The following is a 20,361-nucleotide window of genomic DNA, read 5'->3' as shown; positions in this document are numbered from 1 at the left end:
GGTCCTTCCTCTGGGTCGTCAGATTCATCACATGCCTTCATCCCTGCCCACGTGGACCGGGGAGGGCAGCCCCTGCACGGAAGTTCCCTCAGGCCACCAGCAGGCGGGAGGCCGGGGCTGCGTGGACCCAAGCGGCAAAGACTCCCAGAAAAAGGGAAGGTCCGCTCAACAAGCCCAGGCCTGGTGAGCCCAGTGTGGCTACGACGTCCCAGGGCTGTGTGGGGGTCAAAACCTGTGGTAAGAAGTCCTGTCTCTTAATGTGAACCCCAACGGTACCCTTGAGCCCAGAAAGGGGACAGACCCCAGAGCACCATGTGGCTCTCTTGGGTGAGGATGGTTGATATTCCAAGAAGCACTTGCTCTGGTCCCTTTCCTGGGACTTTGCAGCTCTGCCCGCTCGGAGGGGTTCCCTCCATGCCTATCCTGGAGCCCAGGAGTGGGAGGAACGTCACCAAGAGACACGTTCCGTGCCCTCTGCAAAGTGTTCTCTTTGCCCTCACCATTTGTGGACGCCACGAGTGACTCTGCTCCTCTCTCCTCTGCACTGCCTGCTAGACGCTTCCCCTTTAGGGTGCGAATTGCATTTGGTATCTTCAGAAAAGGCAAGGTTTTCTTAAACACAGGGGAGCGTCCATGGCCGCACAGAGCCCCTGACTCAGGAGCTTCCCAACCTGCTCATCTAAGGTGTCTCCCTCCTCACCATCCCCTTTCCTCATTCTTCCTTTTTTGATTTCCATTATTTTAAATTTCATTTTTAATTTAAACACAACGTGGGGCTGGAACACAAACCCTGAGATCAAAACCTGAGCTGAGATCAAGAGTTGGACGCTTAACCAACTGAGCCACCCAAGAACTTCTATTTTTATTTTTTAAAGGAAGCTTGAGACCACCACCTAGAGACAAGAGTCTCATGGTCTATGGACTGAGCCAGCCAGGCACCCCCTTTGTTCTTTTTCTTTTTTAATGTCACATCTTAGATTTTTCAGCTGTCCTGAATCCTTTCATCTGCCCCCTTCCACACTGCTACCTCCTCTACCCCTGTTTCCATCCTTGCCCGGCCCTTCTCCCGATTATCTCCCGATAATCCCTGGAGCTTTGAGCCTCTCCCCCACCGTGGGCTCTTGAGGGGCTCAGAGACCCCACAAGCAACCATCTGGGGTGAAACGGGCTGATTGGGAACAGGAAATGAAACTCACCCACCAACACTTTGTATTTGTCACACCCAGAACTTCCTCTTTGAAGGCAAGAAGGTTTCAAAAGCCCCAGGGTTCTTTACCCCGGTTTTTCCCTTAAAGAAATCTGTTAAAAATTAAAGTAAAAAACACATAACATTATGTTTGCTACCATTAGCCATGCACCAGTGTATCCTACAGCAGGGCTGTACATATTCTCCCTGCCATACAACGCCTCTCCAGCACCTGTTCATTTTGTGACTGAAGATCTGTACCCACTGCTCTGTGTTCCTCCCCGTCTGCCCCACTGCCCCCACAGTTCTTTCCGTTTTTTACATGTCGCTATTTTAGATACACATATAAGAGGAATCATAGGGTATTTGTCTTTCTGTGACTTGTTCATTTCACTTCGCAGAAGGTCCAGAATTACCTTCTTTTCTAAGATAGAATAACATTCTGTTATGTAGATGCCACACGTTCTTTCTCCATTCCTCTCTGGGTGTGGACACGCGGGGCGCTTGACTCTGGAGAACAACACTGCAATGGACGGGGATGTGCAAGTATCCTTCGTAATGTTGCTTCCAATTCTTATGGATGTACAATCAGGAGTGAGATTGCTCCATCACGTGGTAAGTCTATTTCTTCCTTTGGAGGAAACTCTGCGCCGTGTTCCACAGCAGATGGGCCATTTTACATTTTCACCGACATCGGGCCAGGGTTCCAATGCCTCCAGATCCTCCCCAACACAAGTTGTTTTACGGTTTTTGGGTTCTTTTGGTTATTGTTGATAGTGGCCATCCTAATGGGTGTGACATGATGTATCTTTGTTCTTTGTTTTGCTTTCTGTAATGATTAGTGGTGCTGAGCATGTTCTCAGAAGCTTGGTGGCCATTGTATATCTTTGGAGAAATGTCTTTTCAAGATTTTTGCCCATTGTTTAGTTGGGTAGTTTGTTTTCCTTGTTGTTTTGAATTTTAGAGTTTCTTTACATCTTTTCGATTTGAATCCCTTGATAGACATAGGAATTGCAAATCCTTTTACCATTATGTAGGTTTCTTCTTCACTCAATTTATTGTTTCTCCTGAGGGCCAACAGTCTGTAAGCTTGAAATGGCCCCGGTTTTCTAGTTGGTTTTTTTTTTTTAAGATTTTATTTATTTATTTGAGAGAGAGAGAATGAGAGACAGAGAGCACGAGAGGGAAGAGGGTCAGAGGGAGAAGCAGACTCCCCACTGAGCAGGGAGCCCGATGCGGGACTCGATCCCAGGACTCCAGGATCATGACCTGAGCCGAAGGCAGTCGCTCAACCAACTGAGCCACCCAGGCGCCCTGTAGTTGGTTTTTGTTGCCTGTGCTTTTGGCGTCATGTCCTAGACATCATTGCCAAATCCAGTGTCATGAAGCTTTTCTCCCCTTTTCCTCTCTCAGCTTCACGGTCTTAGGTTCTCTGTTGAGATGCGTCATCTATTTTCAGTTACTTTTTGTGTATGGTAGAAAGGAAGGGTCCGTTTTCCTTCTTTGTATGTGGATATCCTGTCTTCCCAAGGCTTTTCATTGAAGAGACTGTCCTTTCTCATTCGAGTGGGATTGGAACCCTGGGGAAGATCATTTGGCCATGTGTGGGAGGCTTTATTCGGGGGCTCTCTGTTTTCTTCGTTTGGTCTATATGTGTGTCTCTGTGTCTAAGCCAGGACCTCACTCTTTGGTTTCTTGTAGCTCAGTAATATGTTTTGGGATGTACAAGCCTCCCACTTCTTTTTCTAGATTGTTCTGGCTCCTTGGGGTTATGAATTGAGGGATGATTTTTTTTTCCTACTTCCTGCCAAAAATGCCATTGGGATTTTAACATGGATTTCATTGAATCTGTGTATCACTTTGGGGGTTTGGAGGTATTAACAATATGAAGTCTTCCGAGACATGGTTTTGTTCCTAAAGAGGATGGATTTTCAAAGAAGCAGTTGCTGTGGTCCCCTTTCCTTCAGGAGGAAGGAGGTTGAGAAAGCTGGACTCTTTCCCTGCTCTTTTCAAGTTTTTTTGTTCCTTTTAAAGATTGTTTTTTTCTTTTATTTGAGAGAGAGCACAAGCAGGGTGAAAGGCAGAGGGAGAGACAAGCAGAGTCCCCACTGAGCAGGGAGGCTGATGTGGGGCTGCATCCCAGGACCCGAGCCAAAATCAAGAGCTGGGAGCTCAACCGAATGAGCCCCCCAGGCGCCCCTCTCTACAAGCTTTTTTCTCTCTGGTTTGACTACCTATTAATCCATGGGTAGTTTGTCATCTTCTTCTGTAGTTTGTCATCTTTTCATCTGTCAGTGACTGTGCTTACTGCCATGGCACTAAATCAGATCCGTATCTCCAGAAATAGCAAACATCTCCTAAGGACACTGGGGGACTTCACTGGGCATTTCCAGCAACATGGAATCCCCAACCTGGCTCATCGAAGACTTCCATTCTCATCATCCCCCGATCCTTATTCATCCCTCTTTATAGCTTAGATGTTTTCTTCGGCTCTCTTGAATCCTTTGATTGTCCCCCATCGATACGTCTACATCCTCCAATCCTCCTGTGGGATTCATTATCAAGATCCTCCAGGGGGTTTTGGCGTAACTGGAAGGCATGGGGAGGACAGGAGTCCGTCAGGAAGGGGACTGAGGCTGGTGACCTCGGAGTGGGCAGAGCCCGGATGCAATGAGAAAAGGGGGCAGAATCTGCCGAGCCTTGCATGACGGGGGTCAACTTGAAAGGGGAGGGGGGAATTCTGTGGGGTTCAGGGCACTTGGCAGCCAGTTTTATTTCTTCCTAAATAAAAGGGCCTTTCTACTAGTAGGTGCTTTTGAAACTGTCAAGCAGACAGCCCCCAGAGTTCCTGCATTTGCCACCAAGGGTGCCTTGGATGTGACACCAGCCACAGGGTCCCCAAACTTTGTGTGAAGCCACCTGCGCAGATGGGGTGGTGGGAAAGGCTTTTGGCCCCCAGGAGCGGGGGGCGTCCAGCTCTCAGAGCTGCCTGCCAGGCTACAAAGCATATTTACAGACCCCTGGTGGGGGTCTCCAAGGGAGCAGACAGATAGATTCATGAGGACGGACCAGTCCCCCGTGTCTCTTTGTTGGCGGGGGCCCGGGGCTGTGGGGCTGAGTTCAAGGTTGCCATTTCCAAGCTGTGTTTCCAATGTGGCCGCTGAAGCTTCAGAGCAGCCCAGACCCCAGTTTTCCAAGTCTTCAGAAAAGAGTCATCTCCAAAGCCCCCTGGGATGCTGAGCCCCCAATATTATGTCTCAGAAACCACCCCCACCCCCATCCTCCACGCAGCAAATCCCAGCCAGGCTGCGGACCCCTCCCTCCCCAGCCCACCCCACGCCATGGCCTGGAGCTCTCTTTCTCATCCACCGTGGTTTTTCCCTACTTCTCCTCGGATCCTGGCCACAGAGCCTGAGCCACACAGGAGAAAGAAGTGAGCCTAGGACGCGGCAATAAGGCTGCAGACACTCTCTTTGTTGATACGAAGTTTATTTGCTCCTGTGTGTCAAAAAAGAAAGAACTGAGGCTGCAAAGCAAAACAAAACTTTTTTTTGAAATCTGGGAGGCACAGATTCAGGAGGAACCTGAAATGTGCTCTGAGCGGGGGAGGAGAAAGATTTGATGAAGGTAAAAACCCATAGGTTTATATAAATTCTTCATATAGTGCATCATTAGTTTTTCATGATTTTCAATGATTCGTTTAGAAAACATCTTGTGTCCAAAACAATATGGCATATTTATCACGAATTTTCCGTAAAAATTTTTTTTCCGTCAATCGTATTGTGTACAGCAGAAACAAGTTTTCCAATGATAAGAATTCTTGCAGAAGGTCCAGATTACACAGGTAGACGAGTAGTTAAATCATTCGGTTAAGAAAACATCCTGTCTCCAAAACTATATGGCATATTTATCAAGACTTTTCTGTAAAAAAATTTTTTATGCTGTCAATCATATTGTGAACAACAGAAATAAGTTTTCCAATGAAAAGAATTCTCACAGAAAGTTCAGATCACACAGGTAGACGAGTAGTCAAACCACAATCACATCGTCCGGTTTAGAAAACATCTTGTGTGCAAAACAATATGGCATATTTATCAAGAATTTTCCGTCAATCATATTATGTACAACAGAAATAAGTTTGTCAATGATATAAGTAAGAGTTCTCTTCAATAGAAATTGGCTCATCTTTTTAAACCAATCTATGAATTTCCATCGGTTCTCTGGAAATGTCATGAACAAACCTGGGATATACCTTCTTATCTTATGCAGGACAAAGGTAGCTACAGCTTCCACCATGAGCTCCACGACCCAAAGTTTGATAGGGAACATGACTGACTCGTTACCGGCCGTAGCGAGTGTGCGCTTGTCTGCTTCCCACCAGCCTGTTATAAACTGGCATGAGTCATTCTCCGTCATCACGTTCTCACACGCAGGAAGGGCTCCTAGCTGTTGCACGAATCCCAGCGACTACTGATATGGAAGCTCTATAGAAGAACCACGTTTTTTTTTTTTTTCTCACAACACAAGGCATGTCTCGTGACCTTGCAGTCTGTTTACCAGCTGGGTGACACGTTTTGGGTTTTTGGTTTAAGATTGTATTTATTGATTTGAGAGAGAGAGAGCACAAGCGGGAGGCAGGGGCAGGCAGGGGGAGAAGCAGACTCCCCACCGAGCAGGGAGCCCCACGCGGGGCTTGATCCCAACACCCTGGGATCACGACCGGAGCCGGAGGCAGAGGCTTAATCAACTAAGCCACCTGGGTGCCCCCGAGAGGCCCAGGTTTACCATTTGGCTCTTGGTGCTCCAGATCTTCTGGACACCAGTAGCTCTGTTTGTGTTGACAGGAACTTTGCAGTTCTCCCACGCGCCAGTGGGGATCCGTTTCCTCTAGGACCCCAGGGATTCTGCATGAGAGGAAGTAGTGCTGTGGGAAAATTCCACCCCCCCTTTCAAGATTTCCTCACAGTCTGCTCATCCCAGGGGCCACTGCCATCTTCCTGTCCCCTGTCCCGCTGACCACAGTCTTCCCCGATCCTCCTTCCTCTTGTTTGGCCCTTCGACTTTCCCTTCAGCTCCCTTGGATCCTTTGATCTGTCCCCCTTCAACACCTTCACCTCCTCCAGCCCTGTGTCCATACCTCTCAGACCTTTCCCTTCCCACGAGGACTCGTAAACAGTGACAGTCTCTGGGGGTTCAGTGTGCTGCCCCCATCATGGTCATTTGAGAGGCTCAAAGACCCCACCCAAGGCTGTGCAGCTCCGTGGAAGTGGGCTGGATATTCTGCCCCTGGGACAGGCTATGGAGACACTCAGATGGCCGCTCAGTCTTAAAAGTTATAAAGGCCACCATACCGGATTAGAACACTTCTTTATTTTTAAACCAATGACGAGGTGTCGATCACTGTCGATAAATTAAACACAGCGAATGGAGGCCCATTGCTCTGATTTTAAACCAGCAGGGCCAAGTTGGCATGGTTCAGAAAATTTAAGACTAATGAAAACATTAGGCTTAGCCTTCCTTAGATCAAAAGATTATTTGCTTTTTTCCCTAAAGATTTTATTAATTTATTTGTTTGAGAGAGAGAGAGAGAATGAGCATCAGTTGGGGGAGGAGCAGAGGGGGAAGGAGAGGGACAAGTAGACTCTGTGCTCAGCACGGAGCCCGATGTAGGGGGTCAATCCCAGGACCCTGAGATCATGACTTGAGCCGAAGTCAGATGGTTAATCAACTGAGCCAACCAGGCACCCCAGGTTCAGTTGTTTTTTTTTTTTTAACTATCAAAAAACCCAGTGGAAATTCTTTTTTTTTTTTTTTTATTCATTTATTTGACAGAGAGAGACACAGCAAGAGAGGGAACACAAGCAGGGGGAGTGGAAGAGGGAGAAGCAGGCTTCCTGCCGAGCAGGGAGCCCGATGCGGGGCTTGATCCCAGGACCCTGGGATCATGATCTGAGCCGAAGGCAGACACTTAACGACTGAGCCACCCAGGCGCCCCAAGTATTACCTATGCTCTTGAGATTATTTATATACATCTATTGCATCTGTGTGGTAAAAATATCATATAAGGGTTGCCACAGGGCGTTTCTTGCCAACTCCATGTTCTGAGACATCGTGGTCGCTTGAAATCAGCCATGGTGGGAATATTTACCCCATGGAAATTGGCAAACACTACAAATCAGAGCTTTTATTTCTCCCCTCAGGGAAGCAGTTAAACATTCAGCAGCATATCATCAATGTGCATGGCCTTGTGTTCAGGTGTGGGTTTTTGTAGAGGGGAGCTTTCTCTCCCTGTTTCAGTATTAAGCCTTTCCCTACAAGTTATGTTGTCTGCAAAGTGCATGGCACCCCCTAGGTGTAGAGCATTTGTGCAGTGCACAACCTGACCTGCGTTCACAGTAGTCCTGACTCTTTGTTATATATTGTCACAACAAACGATATATTTAAAATACAGGATGACTCCCAACTCCTGCACCACCCTTTGTGTTTCCCTGGATCCAACCTTAACGTTTGTGAACAGCAGTTCCTTTCATAAATTCTACTCAAATTACCCAGTTTGGGTGTACCATCCGTTATCCTGCTGGGACCATGACCAATTCAATAACTCGGATCAGGAAACAAAACTGCATTTGGGGATTTGGTTTCCACCACATGGGAGCAGCACAGAGAGAACTCTGGGGGTGGAGGGGGGGGCAGGAGTATAGGTAAGGCAAGTCCTGTGATCATTTTACAGTTGCCCAAGGGATCACTGGTGGTGGCAGAGACAGAAGTGCAGGTGGAGAGCGCCATATTGGATGCCGAGGTGGTTGTGGTATCCCCACTGAGGTGGCAGAGGTGAATATGTTGATGCTGGGGTCAGTTGGTTCCTTCAGATGATCCCAGAGAGCAAACGTGGGGGAAAGGAGCGACCAAAAGATGAGAACGTCCACATGGAAAAGGGAAGGGCAGTCAGAAGGCTTCCCTGGCAGAGCATCCTTCCCGGCTTTGCACCCCTCCGTGGCTCCCTGCCCTCGGGACGCAGGCCAACCCCTCCGTCTGGCTTCGCAGCTACTTGATCAGCCCAGGCCCCGCTCCCCCCCCCCCCCACAGCCATTCCCAAGACGTGCCCAGGCGTTTCCTGCCTCCTTGGCCTTGCCCCGTTGTTCCTTCTGCTTGGAATGGCTCTCCCTTGGTTGCCCACACCCACGCCGGCTACCTGGAAGGCTTGTAGTCACCCCCAGTCCCGGCTGCACCCCATCCTCTTGATGAGCCCTTCTCAGGCAGATCCTTCTTGGCAACAGCAGGCTCACTCCCACCTGTGCCTCACGGTTCCGGCTGATCCGCTGCCACAGTGTGGCCCTCGGTGAGGCCCTCAGGTGACTATGTTTAGCCACCTGAAGGATTTCCCTACGTCATTCAGGGCCACACGAGTGCAGGGCTAAACAGCAGCTACCCATTGCTTGGCACCAGCCCGCCGTACAGATCTGTGCATAAACCTGGTCTGTTCCATCCCTTCGCTGTAAAGAGATCACAGGGTATCCCCATGAACCCACAGGTGCAAGCAGAGGAAGAGGCAGTAGAAGGAGGCACCGTGGGCATCCGAGCCACCTACTGAGGCATTCGCCTCTGCCCTCTGGACCTGCGAGAGCCTGATCCCATACACACCGCATACACTGTTCCCATGGATGATGGATGCTGCTGTGCATGCCCCGTATGTGATGTGCAGTGCAGGTCAGGATGCCCTTGGTGGCCCAGAGTCCAGTATGCAGGCTCCCCTGGGACATAGTAAGGAGCCAGGAGCTTGCTTGCTTGCTTGCTTTTAAAGATTTTATTTATTTATTTATTTGACAGAGAGAGAGAGAGAGAGAGAGAGAGCATGAGCAGGGGGCAGGGGCAGAGGGAGAGGGAGAAGCAGGCTCCCCACTGAGCAGGAGCCCAATGCAGGGCTCAATCCCAGGATCCTGAGATCATGACCTGAGCTGATAGCAGACGCTTAAACGACTGAGCCACCCAGGTGCCCCAGGAGCTGCTTTCTAAATGGAAGACAGTTATTTGCAGAAGGAGACGCATCTTTGCTCCCAAACCCTGAGTTTCTCACTGTGACTATCCTATTATCTCTTTATATCACAGAAGATTTTGATGACGTTGGGTCTCTTGGGTCACATGCCTTTCATTCGAGTCCCTTCCTACTCTAGGATCTACTCAAAACTGGCAGCCTTGGGAGCCTGCTTCTCCCTCTCCCGTGCCTCCTGCTTGTGCTCTCTGTCAAATAAATAAAATCTTAAAAAAATTTGGCAGTCTTGTGGGTTTGCTCGGAAATGAGTAGGAGTAGTATGTCAAATGTGCTACATCCGCGCCCCCCCGCCCCAAATCTTAAGGGACCTTTTTCCTAAAGGTGTAGCAAATTGTCTCAGAAGAGTACAGTGGTCCCCCTCCCCCGCCCCTGCAGTAAGCTGTGGTCTGGAAGCAGATGATCCCCCTTCAGACATATGGTCAGAAGACCAGGACTCGCTGAACACTGGTCACCAGGTCTGCGTCATTCCCCTCCCTTCACCCCATCAGGTGGGCATTTTATCATCTCCTGTCATCACACAAAGAAGGGTGAGTCCAGCACAATAAGGTACTTTGAGAGACCACATGCACCCAACTTGTATTATAGTATCTTATTTTATTAGTAGTCATTGTGATTAATCTTTTAGTGCCTCTAATTTATAAATTGAATTTTATCATACGTATGTATGGACAGGAAAGGCACATAGTACATATGGAGCTTGGTACTCCCACAGTTTCAGACGTCCATTGAGGGCTTTGGAAAGTCTCTTCTGCTGATACAGGGGGGTTACTGTTGGGGGACATGCCCATGACCTCTGGGCCCCTAGGATTTACACCAACACGATGGGGGGGCTTATTGCCCACCCTCTGGCACACACGTCTTCCTCCTGAATCATCAAGGGTGCTTGCTACCTCTTTTCACTGTATCTGAGTAAATAACATAAATCTGTCAATGAAGTGGAGCAGTGTGATGCTCTGTAGAAACTCAAATGATCCAGGTCCCTCTGAACTATATCACAGGACCACGCAGGAGCCCTGACCTCCTTCACGGCAGCGATTCATGTTTGTCCAGAGCCATCATCCAAAGAATCCCTGCAAGGCCTGAGCATTTATGCCTTTGGCCAGTGCCCAACTCCCCCGGATCAATGGCCCCCAGTTTTTCTGGCATAGGGGAAGAGTCACTGTCTACGCCCATGGTTGCATTGCAGGGTCTTTCTCAAATGGACCCAGCCTCCCTGCTCATTCTTTTTTTTTTTTTTTAAAGATTTTATTTATTTGACAGAGAGAGACACAGCGAGAGACAAGCAGGGGGAGTGGGAGAGGGAGAAGCAGACTCCCCGCTGAGCAGGGAGCCCGATGTGGGGCTCGATCCCAGGACCCTGGGATCATGACCTGAGCCGAAGGCAGACGCTTAATGACTGAGCCACGCAGGCGCCCCCTCGCTGCTCATTCTTGAGCTTCTGGGTCCATGAGCAACCCATGAGGTGCCAATAGTCATCACCCTTACTTTACAGAAGAGGACGAGGCAGTTGGGAGAGGGGAAATGAATGACCCAAGGCCTCACAATCAGGGAGCAACAAGATCCGGCCTGGTAGCAGAGTTTCACATACCTACAACTGTAAAGCCTTTTTGCTAAATAGTTCCACGCCCAGCCTTGCATTTGCCCCTTGAAATATGTGGGACTCCCAGGAAGATTGCCTTAATATCCTGACTCAGGCCTGCATTGCCAAGCCCTTGCCAGCCTCTCTACCCTCAGCACCCATCGCTTCCTCCTTCCTTCTCTGCAGCCGAGCCACCTGCTTTCTTTCTAATCCTCACATAAGCCAAGAGTGGCCCCACCTCAGGGCCTTTGCACCTGCTCTTCCTTCTGGCTGGAATGCCTTTCCCACATGCCCTCCATGACAAACTCTTTCTTTGCATTCTGTTCTTTTTTTTTTTTTAAAGATTTTATTTATTTATTTGAGAGAGAGAGAATGAGAGATAGAGAGCACGAGAGGGAAGAGGGTCAGAGGGAGAAGCAGACTCCCTGCCGAGCAGGGAGCCCGACGCGGGACTCGATCCCGGGACTCCAGGATCATGACCTGAGCCGAAGGCAGTCGCCCAACCAACTGAGCCACCCAGGCGCCCTGCATTCTGTTCTCAACTCATAGTTCACCTCCTCCAGGAGGCCTGCCCTGATCCAGTTCACTCACTTCCTTTCACATCACCTGGTCTTCACCCTGCCCAGCACTCAGCACCCTGTGTGTGTGTGTGTGTGTGTGTGTGTGTGTGTGTGTGTGTTCCCGTGTTTGCTCAGTGTCTCTCTCTCTCTCTCACTCGGGTGTGAGCTCAACAAAAGCTGGGCCTCATTCTTGTTGGTCTTCCCGAGTCCCCCAGCAATGGGGATGGTGCCTGGCACAGAGCCCGGCCTCAGTGAATATTTGTGGACTAAAAGCAAGATGTTTCACTGACCACCTATGACCTTCTGTGTGTCTTTGCCTAGCAGTCCTTCTCTCCTTCCAAAAACACTGCTTCAGGCCACACACACCTCCAGAGGGCACTGTTGCCACGGCGACAAGGGGACTTTTTGGGGAGGAAGTGGTGTTTCCATGGTGCACGACCTACACAAATACTCTGTTCCCACCTTCCCCCACCTTTCATTCGTTTGTTCAATCGATCAGTACATATTGAGGACTCATCGTGTGCCCCATGAGTGGCGTAGATGCGGTGGGAATCGCGTCTCTGCCCGCGTGGCAATGTGACACTTGCAAACATAAAACAGAATGTATAAAGACATCAAGAAGAGACTTGAACTATAAGGTACATGTTTGCCTCTCTCCCCCTCTGCTGCTGGTACCACCGCCCCCACCTTCCTCTTCCTCATACACCCACTTGTCGGCTCTGCAGTCACTGCCAAGGCTTCTATTCTTCCCTGGCCCTCTCCTCCCCAGCGTGCTGGAGCTGGTTTGTACAGGCTTGCAAAAGCCGATGGCTAAATATTTCAGAATGTTGCGAGCTTATTGTTAAATGATCGGTAGCTCAAAGTCCGAGTTTTATACACAGAAATAGGCCCCTGTTACAAGGCACGTTGCGCTGATGCTGTTTCTCTGCAGAGCTGGTTGTTGGCACATCCCAGGGAAGAAACTTTGCTTTGTCAAGGGATATCCTGTCTTTGACAGCAACTCACTTTCCACGACCACCCCCCTCCCCTCTCCCCTCCCCGGACGAAGGAACCCCAGCTCCTCTTGCATTAGGAGTGGGGAGAACAGAGGAATAGACAGCAGGAGGGAACATCGGGGAAAATGGGAATAAAAAGGCAAGCAACGTAAGAAAGAAAGAGAAAGGAGGGAGAAGCAAGAACCCCTGGTGGGCAGAGGTTAGAGCAGGGAGTAACCAGTGCCCACCGCACAATGTCCTCACAGGCGGTTGGGTCATATCCCCAACATCCCCACCTGGGGCCAGAAGGTGGCCAGGCTGCCCTGAGGAAACCTCCTTCCCAAACTACCCAAACAGCATGGGGGTGGGCACCCGCCAGGTGGGGCGCAGGAAGAAAGGGGACTGGGGAGCTGGGCCAGTGGGGGCCTGGGGGCCGGGATGTTTCTAAGTGTTGGGGGGTCAGGGAGCCTGGACTCCTGGGTCTGGGGAAGGAGGGCGTACCCGGATTTCTTATCCAGTGAGACTCAGAGGGTGCGCTCGGACCTCCTCTGTCAGGGCTCTCCGTCCTGCCCTTTCCTGGCAAGATATAAAAGGCTGGGGTACCCAGAAGAAAGAACAGGAGCGAGAGTTCCAACCACCCTGACCATGAGCCCTGCCCTGCGGCTGGCTCTCCTGGGCGCCACCCTCATGCTGCCCCGTGAGTGAGGGAGGACCCTGACCTGGGAGGGCATTTTCCTGGAGGATGGGCTCAGATGGATTTCTCTGCCCATCTCAGGAGTGCAGGCCCTGATCTGTCAAAGGGGGACAGATAATTCTCTGAGGAATGTATCGGAACTGCCCCTTGAGTGGACGACTGGCGTGGAGGAATGTGAGGATGGCTGGGGTTGCCAAGACACGCTGATCCTCATTGAGAACGGTGAGGAGGGCCCTGTGGGCCCCAAGCCTGACTCCCACCCTCTCCCGGGAGAAGGAGCCTTCCTTGCCCAGTCCTACTGTACTCTGTGTAGGGACTTGGAAGCCTCTCCTGCCTCAGACCCAGGGGTCCTGCCGCCAGCCCCCTCCTCCCTCAGACCCAGGGGTCCTGCCCCCAGCCCCTCCTCCCTCAGACCCAGGAGTCCAGGCCCCCAGCCCCCTCCTCCCTCAGACCCAGGGGTCCTGCCCCCAGCCCCTCCTCCCTCAGACCCAGGGGTCCAGGCCCCCAGCCCCCTCCTCCCTCAGACCCAGGGGTCCAGGCCCCCAGCCGCTCCTCCCTCAGACCCAGGGGTCCAGGCCCCCAGCCGCTCCTCCCTCAGACCCAGGGGTCCAGGCCCCCAGCCCCTCCTCCCTCAGACCCAGGAGTCCAGGCCCCCAGCCCCTCCTCCCTCAGACCCAGGAGTCCAGGCCCCCAGCCCCTCCTCCCTCAGACCCAGGGGTCCAGGCCCCCAGCCCCTCCTCCCTCAGACCCAGGAGTCCAGGCCCCCAGCCCCTCCTCCCTCAGACCCAGGGGTCCAGGCCCCCAGCCCCTCCTCCCTCAGACCCAGGAGTCCAGGCCCCCAGCCTTCTCCTCCCTCAGACCCAGGGGTCCAGGCCCCCAGCCCCTCCTCCCTCAGACCCAGGGGTCCAGGGCCTGACTCTCTTTTGGTGCAGGACCCCAAGTGTACGTGGTGATCAACAAGGGATGCACCCCTGTGGCAGATCAGGATGTCCTCATCAGGGAGCACAGTGCAGGCCCTGGCCTCACTGTCCTCTCTTACACCCGTGTGTGCCGGGAGAAGGACAAATGCAACAGCATGTCCACCAGCCTCCCGCTCTGGACCCTGCCCTCCACTGCAGGTATGAGGTGGGAGCGGGCAGAGAAGGGGCTTGTGGGCGCAGGGGAGCAGCAGGGCTGAGGAGTGGAAGTGAGCACAGAGGGAGCGACCTTTGGATCCCTCCTCCCTCCCGACTCCCTGTCTGCTCTGTCTGGGGCTCCCTCCCTCAGCACCCCTTCTTCTATTGTCCTGGAGCCGCAAGCCACAGGGATCTCCTGGTGTTCAGCCACCTCGCTTAGACTGGGGCATGGCCTTAACCTAGTGCATACCCCTTCCTCCTCCTCCTCCTTCTTTTTCTTCTTCTTTGAGTTAGAATTTGATTCACTCATGTTTTATTTAGGGTTTTGGCAGTTCCTCTTCCAAAGTGAAATTAGCCTGGAACTTAAAAAAAATTTTTTTTTTCCTTGAGCCTAGTTAACACACAGTGTGACATTAGCTTCAGGAATACAAAAGTGATTGCCCAACTCTGTGTGGTGCTGTGCTCACCAGCAGTGTGGTTCCCATCTAGCCACACAACACTGTTACAGTGTCACGGACCACACCTTCCTTGTCTGGTAGCCCCAGATCAGGTTTGGGGCAATGTTTCGTGCTTCTCGACTCTTTGGATTAGTTTGTGAACGCGAGGCTCTAGTGTTCTCGGACTGTTTTGTGGAACCTGTGGGTGAATCCACTGCTTCCTCCTAGGGCACCCCTCCCCTCCCTGCACCCCCTCAGGTACTCAGGCCCAGATGACCCCTCCGGGGTTCTTGCCCACCCCTTGGCCCTTGCTCTCTCCCTTGCCACCTGTCCCTGATTCCCTGGCTTGCCTGCAAGGGAGGAGCCAAGGAGGGCGCGTTTGTGGGAGACTGGGGAGGTTCCTTCTAGGGACCAGCAAAGTGGCAGGGCCGTGGAGAGCAGGCCCCCATTAGATCCAGAGCCCTTTCTTCACCTCCCCAGGCCCGAGCTCCCTGAGGTGTCCAGTCTGCTTGTCTACAGAAGACTGCAAGTCTGCCACAGAACTGACCTGCCCAGCCGGAAGCACGCATTGCTACCGCGGAGCAATCAGGCTCAGGGAAGGTGAGCCAGCACAGGGGGGCCCCCGTGGGCCATGGGATGTGGGGCACTAAGGCGGCAGGAGGAGGAGATGGAGGACCAAGATCTGGTTCTCTGGTGAGGGACAGAAGCTGGGACCTGAGGAGGGTGGCTCCCCCAAGGGGCGGGGTGGTCCTAGCAGCGTCTCCCTCCCTGCCCCGGTCCACAGGGGATAGCTTCAGCATTCTGAGAGTCCAAGGATGCACGTCCCAAGCAGGCTGCAACCTGCTCAACGGGATTCAGAAAATCGGGCCCATCGAAATGAGGGAGGACTGCAGCCCTGGTGGTGAGTGTCAGCTCGCAAGAAGCCCTGCAGGGGTGGGGGACACAGCGAGGAGCCTCGAGCAACCTGAGTGGCTATTAAGACCAGATCCGTGGGCCTTTGGCGGCAGAGGGACTAGGAATTTTATGCTGAGAGGGATGGAGACCTTTTGGAGTCTTCCGAGCAGAGGAGGGACATGAATGGACTTACCCCCTTTTGAGGATTCCCTCATGGTTGCTGGGGGTGGGGCCGGGAAATCGGGGGGAAGCAGGTGAGGGCCAGTGGTCTCGGCTCTGGGGAAAGCAGTGCAGCTGGTGAGAAGCCCACAAGGTCCTGGTGGTATTTTGCGGCTGAAGCCACAGGATTTCCTGATGGGTGCAACCTAAGAGAAAGGCAATTGTCCAAAGTGACAGCAATATTTTCCTGGCGCGGCTGCAAGAAAGGAGGTGCCATTGAGCAAGATGGGTAAGCAGGGGGCTGGAGGGTGGGGGGGAGTGGGATGAGGCTTGGAGCAGGCAGCAGAGGGCGGTTTTGTCATCTGCGTAGCCGGGAGATGAACAGGCCTCCCTCGAGGGGCCGTGGTGAAGGTGCCACGTTTGTGGATGCCTCCTCACCAGCCCAGGTGCTTCTGCATCGAGGGACCCATCCCTGCTGGCCATGTGAGGTCTAAAGAGAAGGTTTAGACCTCGGGGGCCGGAGGTGGCCGAGCGTGGTCAGCACCCGCCCCAAGGAGCCAGAACACCTGCGTTTCGAGCTCAGCTCTGCCAGTCACCTGGGTTGGGACATGGGGCAAGCTTCTGCACCTCCTGCACAAGTCCTGTGCCTCTGTTTCCCAACTTGACGTTGGGGTGATGATGATTAAGCCACCTACACTGGAGGTTGCCGTGAGGCAATGAGGTAATCCGGGTGAGGGGAGCTCCCTGAGAGACTCACGGGCTAGTCCATGCACAGCAGCTACCACAGCCTGGCACATGGTAGATGCTCAGTGTGCACCAGGCATTTGAGTATTTTGGTCTGGAGAGAAATATGTGGTGGGGCATCTGTGTGGTGCAGTGGGTTGAACGTCCAGCTCTTGGCTTCGGCTTGGGTCGTGATCTCAGGGTTGTGGGATCCAGCCCCACGTCGGGCTCCACGCTCAGCTGTGGGGTCTGCTTGGGTTTCTTTCTCTCCCCCTCCCTCTGTCCCTCCCCGCTTTCTCTCTCTCTCAAATAAATAAATAAATCTTAATATATATATATATATATATAGTGGCAGGCTACCCTCCTCATCCAGATGAGGGCCCCGAGCGTCAGAGAGGGCAAGTAGAGTTTGATGTAGGCCAAGGAAGAGCCATGGTGCCTGTCACACCCAAAGGGAGGAGGGGCCTTCCTCGAGGACCCTTGAGAAAGGCTCCCACAGGTGTTCAGGCAAAAACAGGGTAAAGATGGGGCGCCTGGGTGGCTCAGTCGTTAAGCATCTGCCTTCGGCTCCGGTCATGATCCCAGGGTCCTGGGATCGAGCCCCGCATCGGGCTCCCTGCTCAGCAGGGAGTCTGCTTCTCCCTCTCCCGCTCCCCCTGCTTGGGTTCCCTCTCTCGCTGTGTTTCTCTCTGTCAAATAAACAAAATCTTAAAAAAAAAAAAACAGGGTAAAGAATGTGGATGGGACCCCGACTTCCACGGTCCCATCTAAATCTGAGATTGAGAGATTCTGTGGCCAGGTCACCTGGAAAATGACCCAAGAATGTGGCCACCTTCCCAAGCACGGGACCCGGAGGGACGGACATGGCTGATTCCCTGGCTTACACAGACCCTTACACACCAACTCCTTCTCCCCAGCTTTTCTGACCTGTCAACGGGGGCTCACGTTGTACAGCAATCAAAACCTGTCTCAGACGCCCCTCAGGTGGACCACAGGTCACTACGAGCTTTGTAGTGTTGGGGAGGTGTGTCAGGAGACACTTCTGCTCGTCGATGTAGGTACGTGGGCTGCACTCAGAGTCCCGAATGTCCCCACCCTGGGCCTTGTCCCCCGATTTTCCTGCCGGGTTCCCCTCATGCCTCAATTTCTAAGCTCAGGCCTTCCTTCTTCTGTGCCTTAGTTGGCCCTTCTGGACACGGAGAAATGACAGCAGTGATACTACCTCCCTCGCTGGGTGGTCGTCACAGTCCCTGCGGGGGCGGGGGCGGGGGCGGGGCAAGAACAGAGCCGGCACAGGGTAACCTCGCTGAGTCCGTTTGAGATTTATCGAGCCCCCGCCGTGTGCCAGACAACTGTTGTAGGCACCGTGGGTCCCTTCCGTCCTCCTTCCTCAGGCTTTACACGCCAGTGGGGAAGAAAAAACAAACCACACACACAAAACAGAGTAATATATGGATGCGGAGATGAGAGCACCCCGTGGGGAAAGGAGGTAGGGAGAGTTAGGTGAAGGTTCCCGTTTGAAAGTGGGTGCTCCGGGGAGACTGTCCTGAGCAGGTGGCGTTGGGGGAAGAACTGACGGACGGCAGAGCTGGCCCTGGCCCCAGCCTTCCCCCTGCCCTCAGTGTGCCCCGGGCTCTGGAAGTCGGGCACATGCACTCACCCTCTGCCTGCCTGCTGAGCGTCAGGGAGCCCCCCTGGCTCTGCCTCCTGCCTTTGACCCTCAGAGCCCCACTCCCCCAGCCCAGCTTTTGCTCTCTCGCCCCTCCCCGCAGGACACAAATCAATCATAGTAGGAAGCAAAGGCTGCAGCAAGGGCAGGACGCAGGATGCCCCTAGGATCACCGTACACTCGGGGCCCCCTGGAGTGCTGGTGGCCTCCTATGCCCATTTCTGCTCCTCCAACAGGTGCAACGGGGCCAGCAATACCAACGTCCTGTTGAACTCTCTCCCTCGTCCAGGTACGGAAGCCCAGCAGGTTGGGTGGGACCGGGGACACCCTGAGATGGGGAGACACAGAGGCTCCAGGGATCGAGGAGGGTGGCTCCAGCTAGGAGCAGAGCTGTGCACCCCAACCTTCTCTCTACTTTTCAGCTGCCCCTGCCCCGGGAAATCTGCAATGTCCCATCTGTGTGAACATCTTTGGATCCTGCCCAGAAAACCCAAAAACTATTATATGCCCCAATGGCACCACTCATTGTTACAGTGGTTACATTAAGATCCAGGGAGGTAAGTGCTGATGGCCAGGTTCCAAGAATGCAGGGTTGGGGGACTGGATGCAGTGGTTCTGAGGTGGGAGGGTACTTGAGGCCCTGACTCAAGGGTTTGAGGGTGGGGGCCTGGGAACTCGGATTTCTAGGTCTGAGGGAGGAGAGGACTAAGCGCGGTCTCCCCGTCTGAGGGGGCTGGGGGGGTCTGGGATTCCTGGGTCTTAGGACTTTGAGTGTGCTGTCTTTTGAAACCTCTCTGACTCACTCTGTAGGTGGGATACACTCTGAATTGAACATTCAGGGCTGCGTGACCCAAGCTTCCAGCTCCTTGTTGAACGATGCCCGGAAAATTGGGGTCTTCTCTGTGATTGAGACCTCTGAGGAAGAGCTGGAGGACCTTATTCTCCAAGCTGGAGCGGCCCCCGTGCCCTTACTGGCTTGGGTGGTGGGGCTTGGACTATCCCTAGCTGTCTGGTGTGGGATGCCTCTCTGCTGACCCCATTTCCCTATGATTCTTAGCTCCTTGCTGACCCCCTAAACCAACCTTCCTTCTGACCTCATAACCAAGCAGCCTTGGATGCTGAATTATTTCCTTGCCCTCTCCATGAATCATCATCCCTCAGCACACCCACATACTTCATGGCCTGATAACAACATATAGAAGCAGCTGGGAAAGGCTGAACTGGACCTCTGGGAGAGGTCAAGAGTGGCCACATGTGTCTGATAATAAAGACATTGTCCTTTCCCTGAATGATGGGGTTTCTCTGTGTGTGTGTTTGGGGGGTGGGCAGGACATGCAGAGATCTGGCTGGGGAGGGGAGGAGCCCGGTGAGAGATTCACCATCTTAGGACCTTCCGTCACTGTTCTGGTGCATGTCCCCATTCCAGCTTGAAGGGTAGCAGAGCCTTCAGGATGCTCGGGCCAAAGGTAAGTGGGCACCACCATGACCTGGGAGGTGGTGTTGCACCACTGATGAGGCTACCCTCTTAGCAGGCAAGGCCCCAGCACAAAGGGGGATTCATCCTACCCGAGAAACTTGACATAGAAGGTTTGCGCAGTTTCCCGAGGCTGATCTCCTTGGGTCTCTGTAACCATCCTAGGCCCGAGAAGGGGGAGAAGTCTTTACCATTACTGGAATCTGCAGTAGGAAGGGTGTGTGGGGGAGCTTTTCAGAGGGCTGCCTGCTACATGCTCTGATCTTAAGCTGAAAAAGCCACCCAGCCCACACCGTAGGGAGGGAGCTGGGGAATGAGTACCCCAGCTTTACTCAGTGTCCTTCCTCCGTTCTCCCGTTGGGGCTCCTCTTGACTGAACCCAGCTGGAGGGCAGGCATTCCTGCGATGCAGCCCCATAGATCTGCCACCCACGGCACAGAGCAGGGGGAGAAGGAAACCAGGTGTCCGTCCTGGCCCACCCTCTTCCTCCTCACATCCATGCCTTCTCCTTGTCCAGATGAAAACCAGAGTCCTCAGTATAGAGGTCGCACCATTGCCACCCATTACGTAATCACAGCAACGTGGTGTGCTGGTGACAATGAGTTGGACGCCCACGGCGATAGCCAGTTCTTCATATGCCCACAGTGAGAGGCAGACGGGGGGCAGGAAATAATGTAAAAACAAAGCTGCAAATGTCCTGCATGCGGTTGGGTGCTCCTTCCCCCACCCGTTCCGTATCAGCTTACTACCTGCCAACACCTAGTTTAAGCAATTGTCGTGGGACGTAAGTCTTCGTTCTTAGGAGGTTTGGGTGTTTGATGATCTTTACTGAGTGTCTGCAGTTTTC

At 52.9% G+C, this 20,361-nt stretch overlaps 1 protein-coding gene across 1 annotated transcript; it reads left to right on the top strand.

The window, feature by feature from the left end:
• Positions 1–12,782: 12,782 nt before the first annotated feature.
• On the top strand, positions 12,783–19,329 carry CD177 (CD177 molecule). The gene is made up of 9 exons (XM_028088028.2): positions 12,783–13,046; positions 13,125–13,265; positions 13,976–14,161; positions 15,076–15,195; positions 15,380–15,496; positions 17,289–17,429; positions 18,144–18,329; positions 18,463–18,597; positions 18,851–19,329. The coding sequence occupies exons 1-9, from the start codon at positions 12,788–12,790 to the stop codon at positions 19,072–19,074; spliced, it is 1,509 nt and encodes a 502-aa protein (XP_027943829.2). The 5' UTR covers positions 12,783–12,787; the 3' UTR covers positions 19,075–19,329.
• The last annotated feature ends 1,032 nt before the right edge of the window (positions 19,330–20,361 follow it).

This window comes from Eumetopias jubatus, unplaced genomic scaffold (genome assembly GCF_037043125.1).
Source record: "Eumetopias jubatus isolate StellerSeaLion01/CBP00866 unplaced genomic scaffold, mEumJub1_p1.0 scaffold_10, whole genome shotgun sequence".
Lineage (NCBI taxonomy): Eukaryota > Metazoa > Chordata > Mammalia > Carnivora > Otariidae > Eumetopias > Eumetopias jubatus.
Note: the sequence above shows the minus strand (reverse complement) of the source record. Positions and strands in the feature narration are given on the sequence as shown.

Bases quoted from the DNA above. Each gene is read 5' to 3' on its own strand.
- CD177 (XM_028088028.2), top strand. From the start codon at position 12,788: ATGTTTCTAAGTGTTGGGGGGTCAGGGAGCCTGGACTCCTGGGTCTGG. The intron at 15,196-15,379 runs GTGAGCCAGCAC...CCCGGTCCACAG, and splicing joins AGCAATCAGGCTCAGGGAAG to GGGATAGCTTCAGCATTCTG. The intron at 18,598-18,850 runs GTAAGTGCTGAT...CTCACTCTGTAG, and splicing joins TTACATTAAGATCCAGGGAG to GTGGGATACACTCTGAATTG.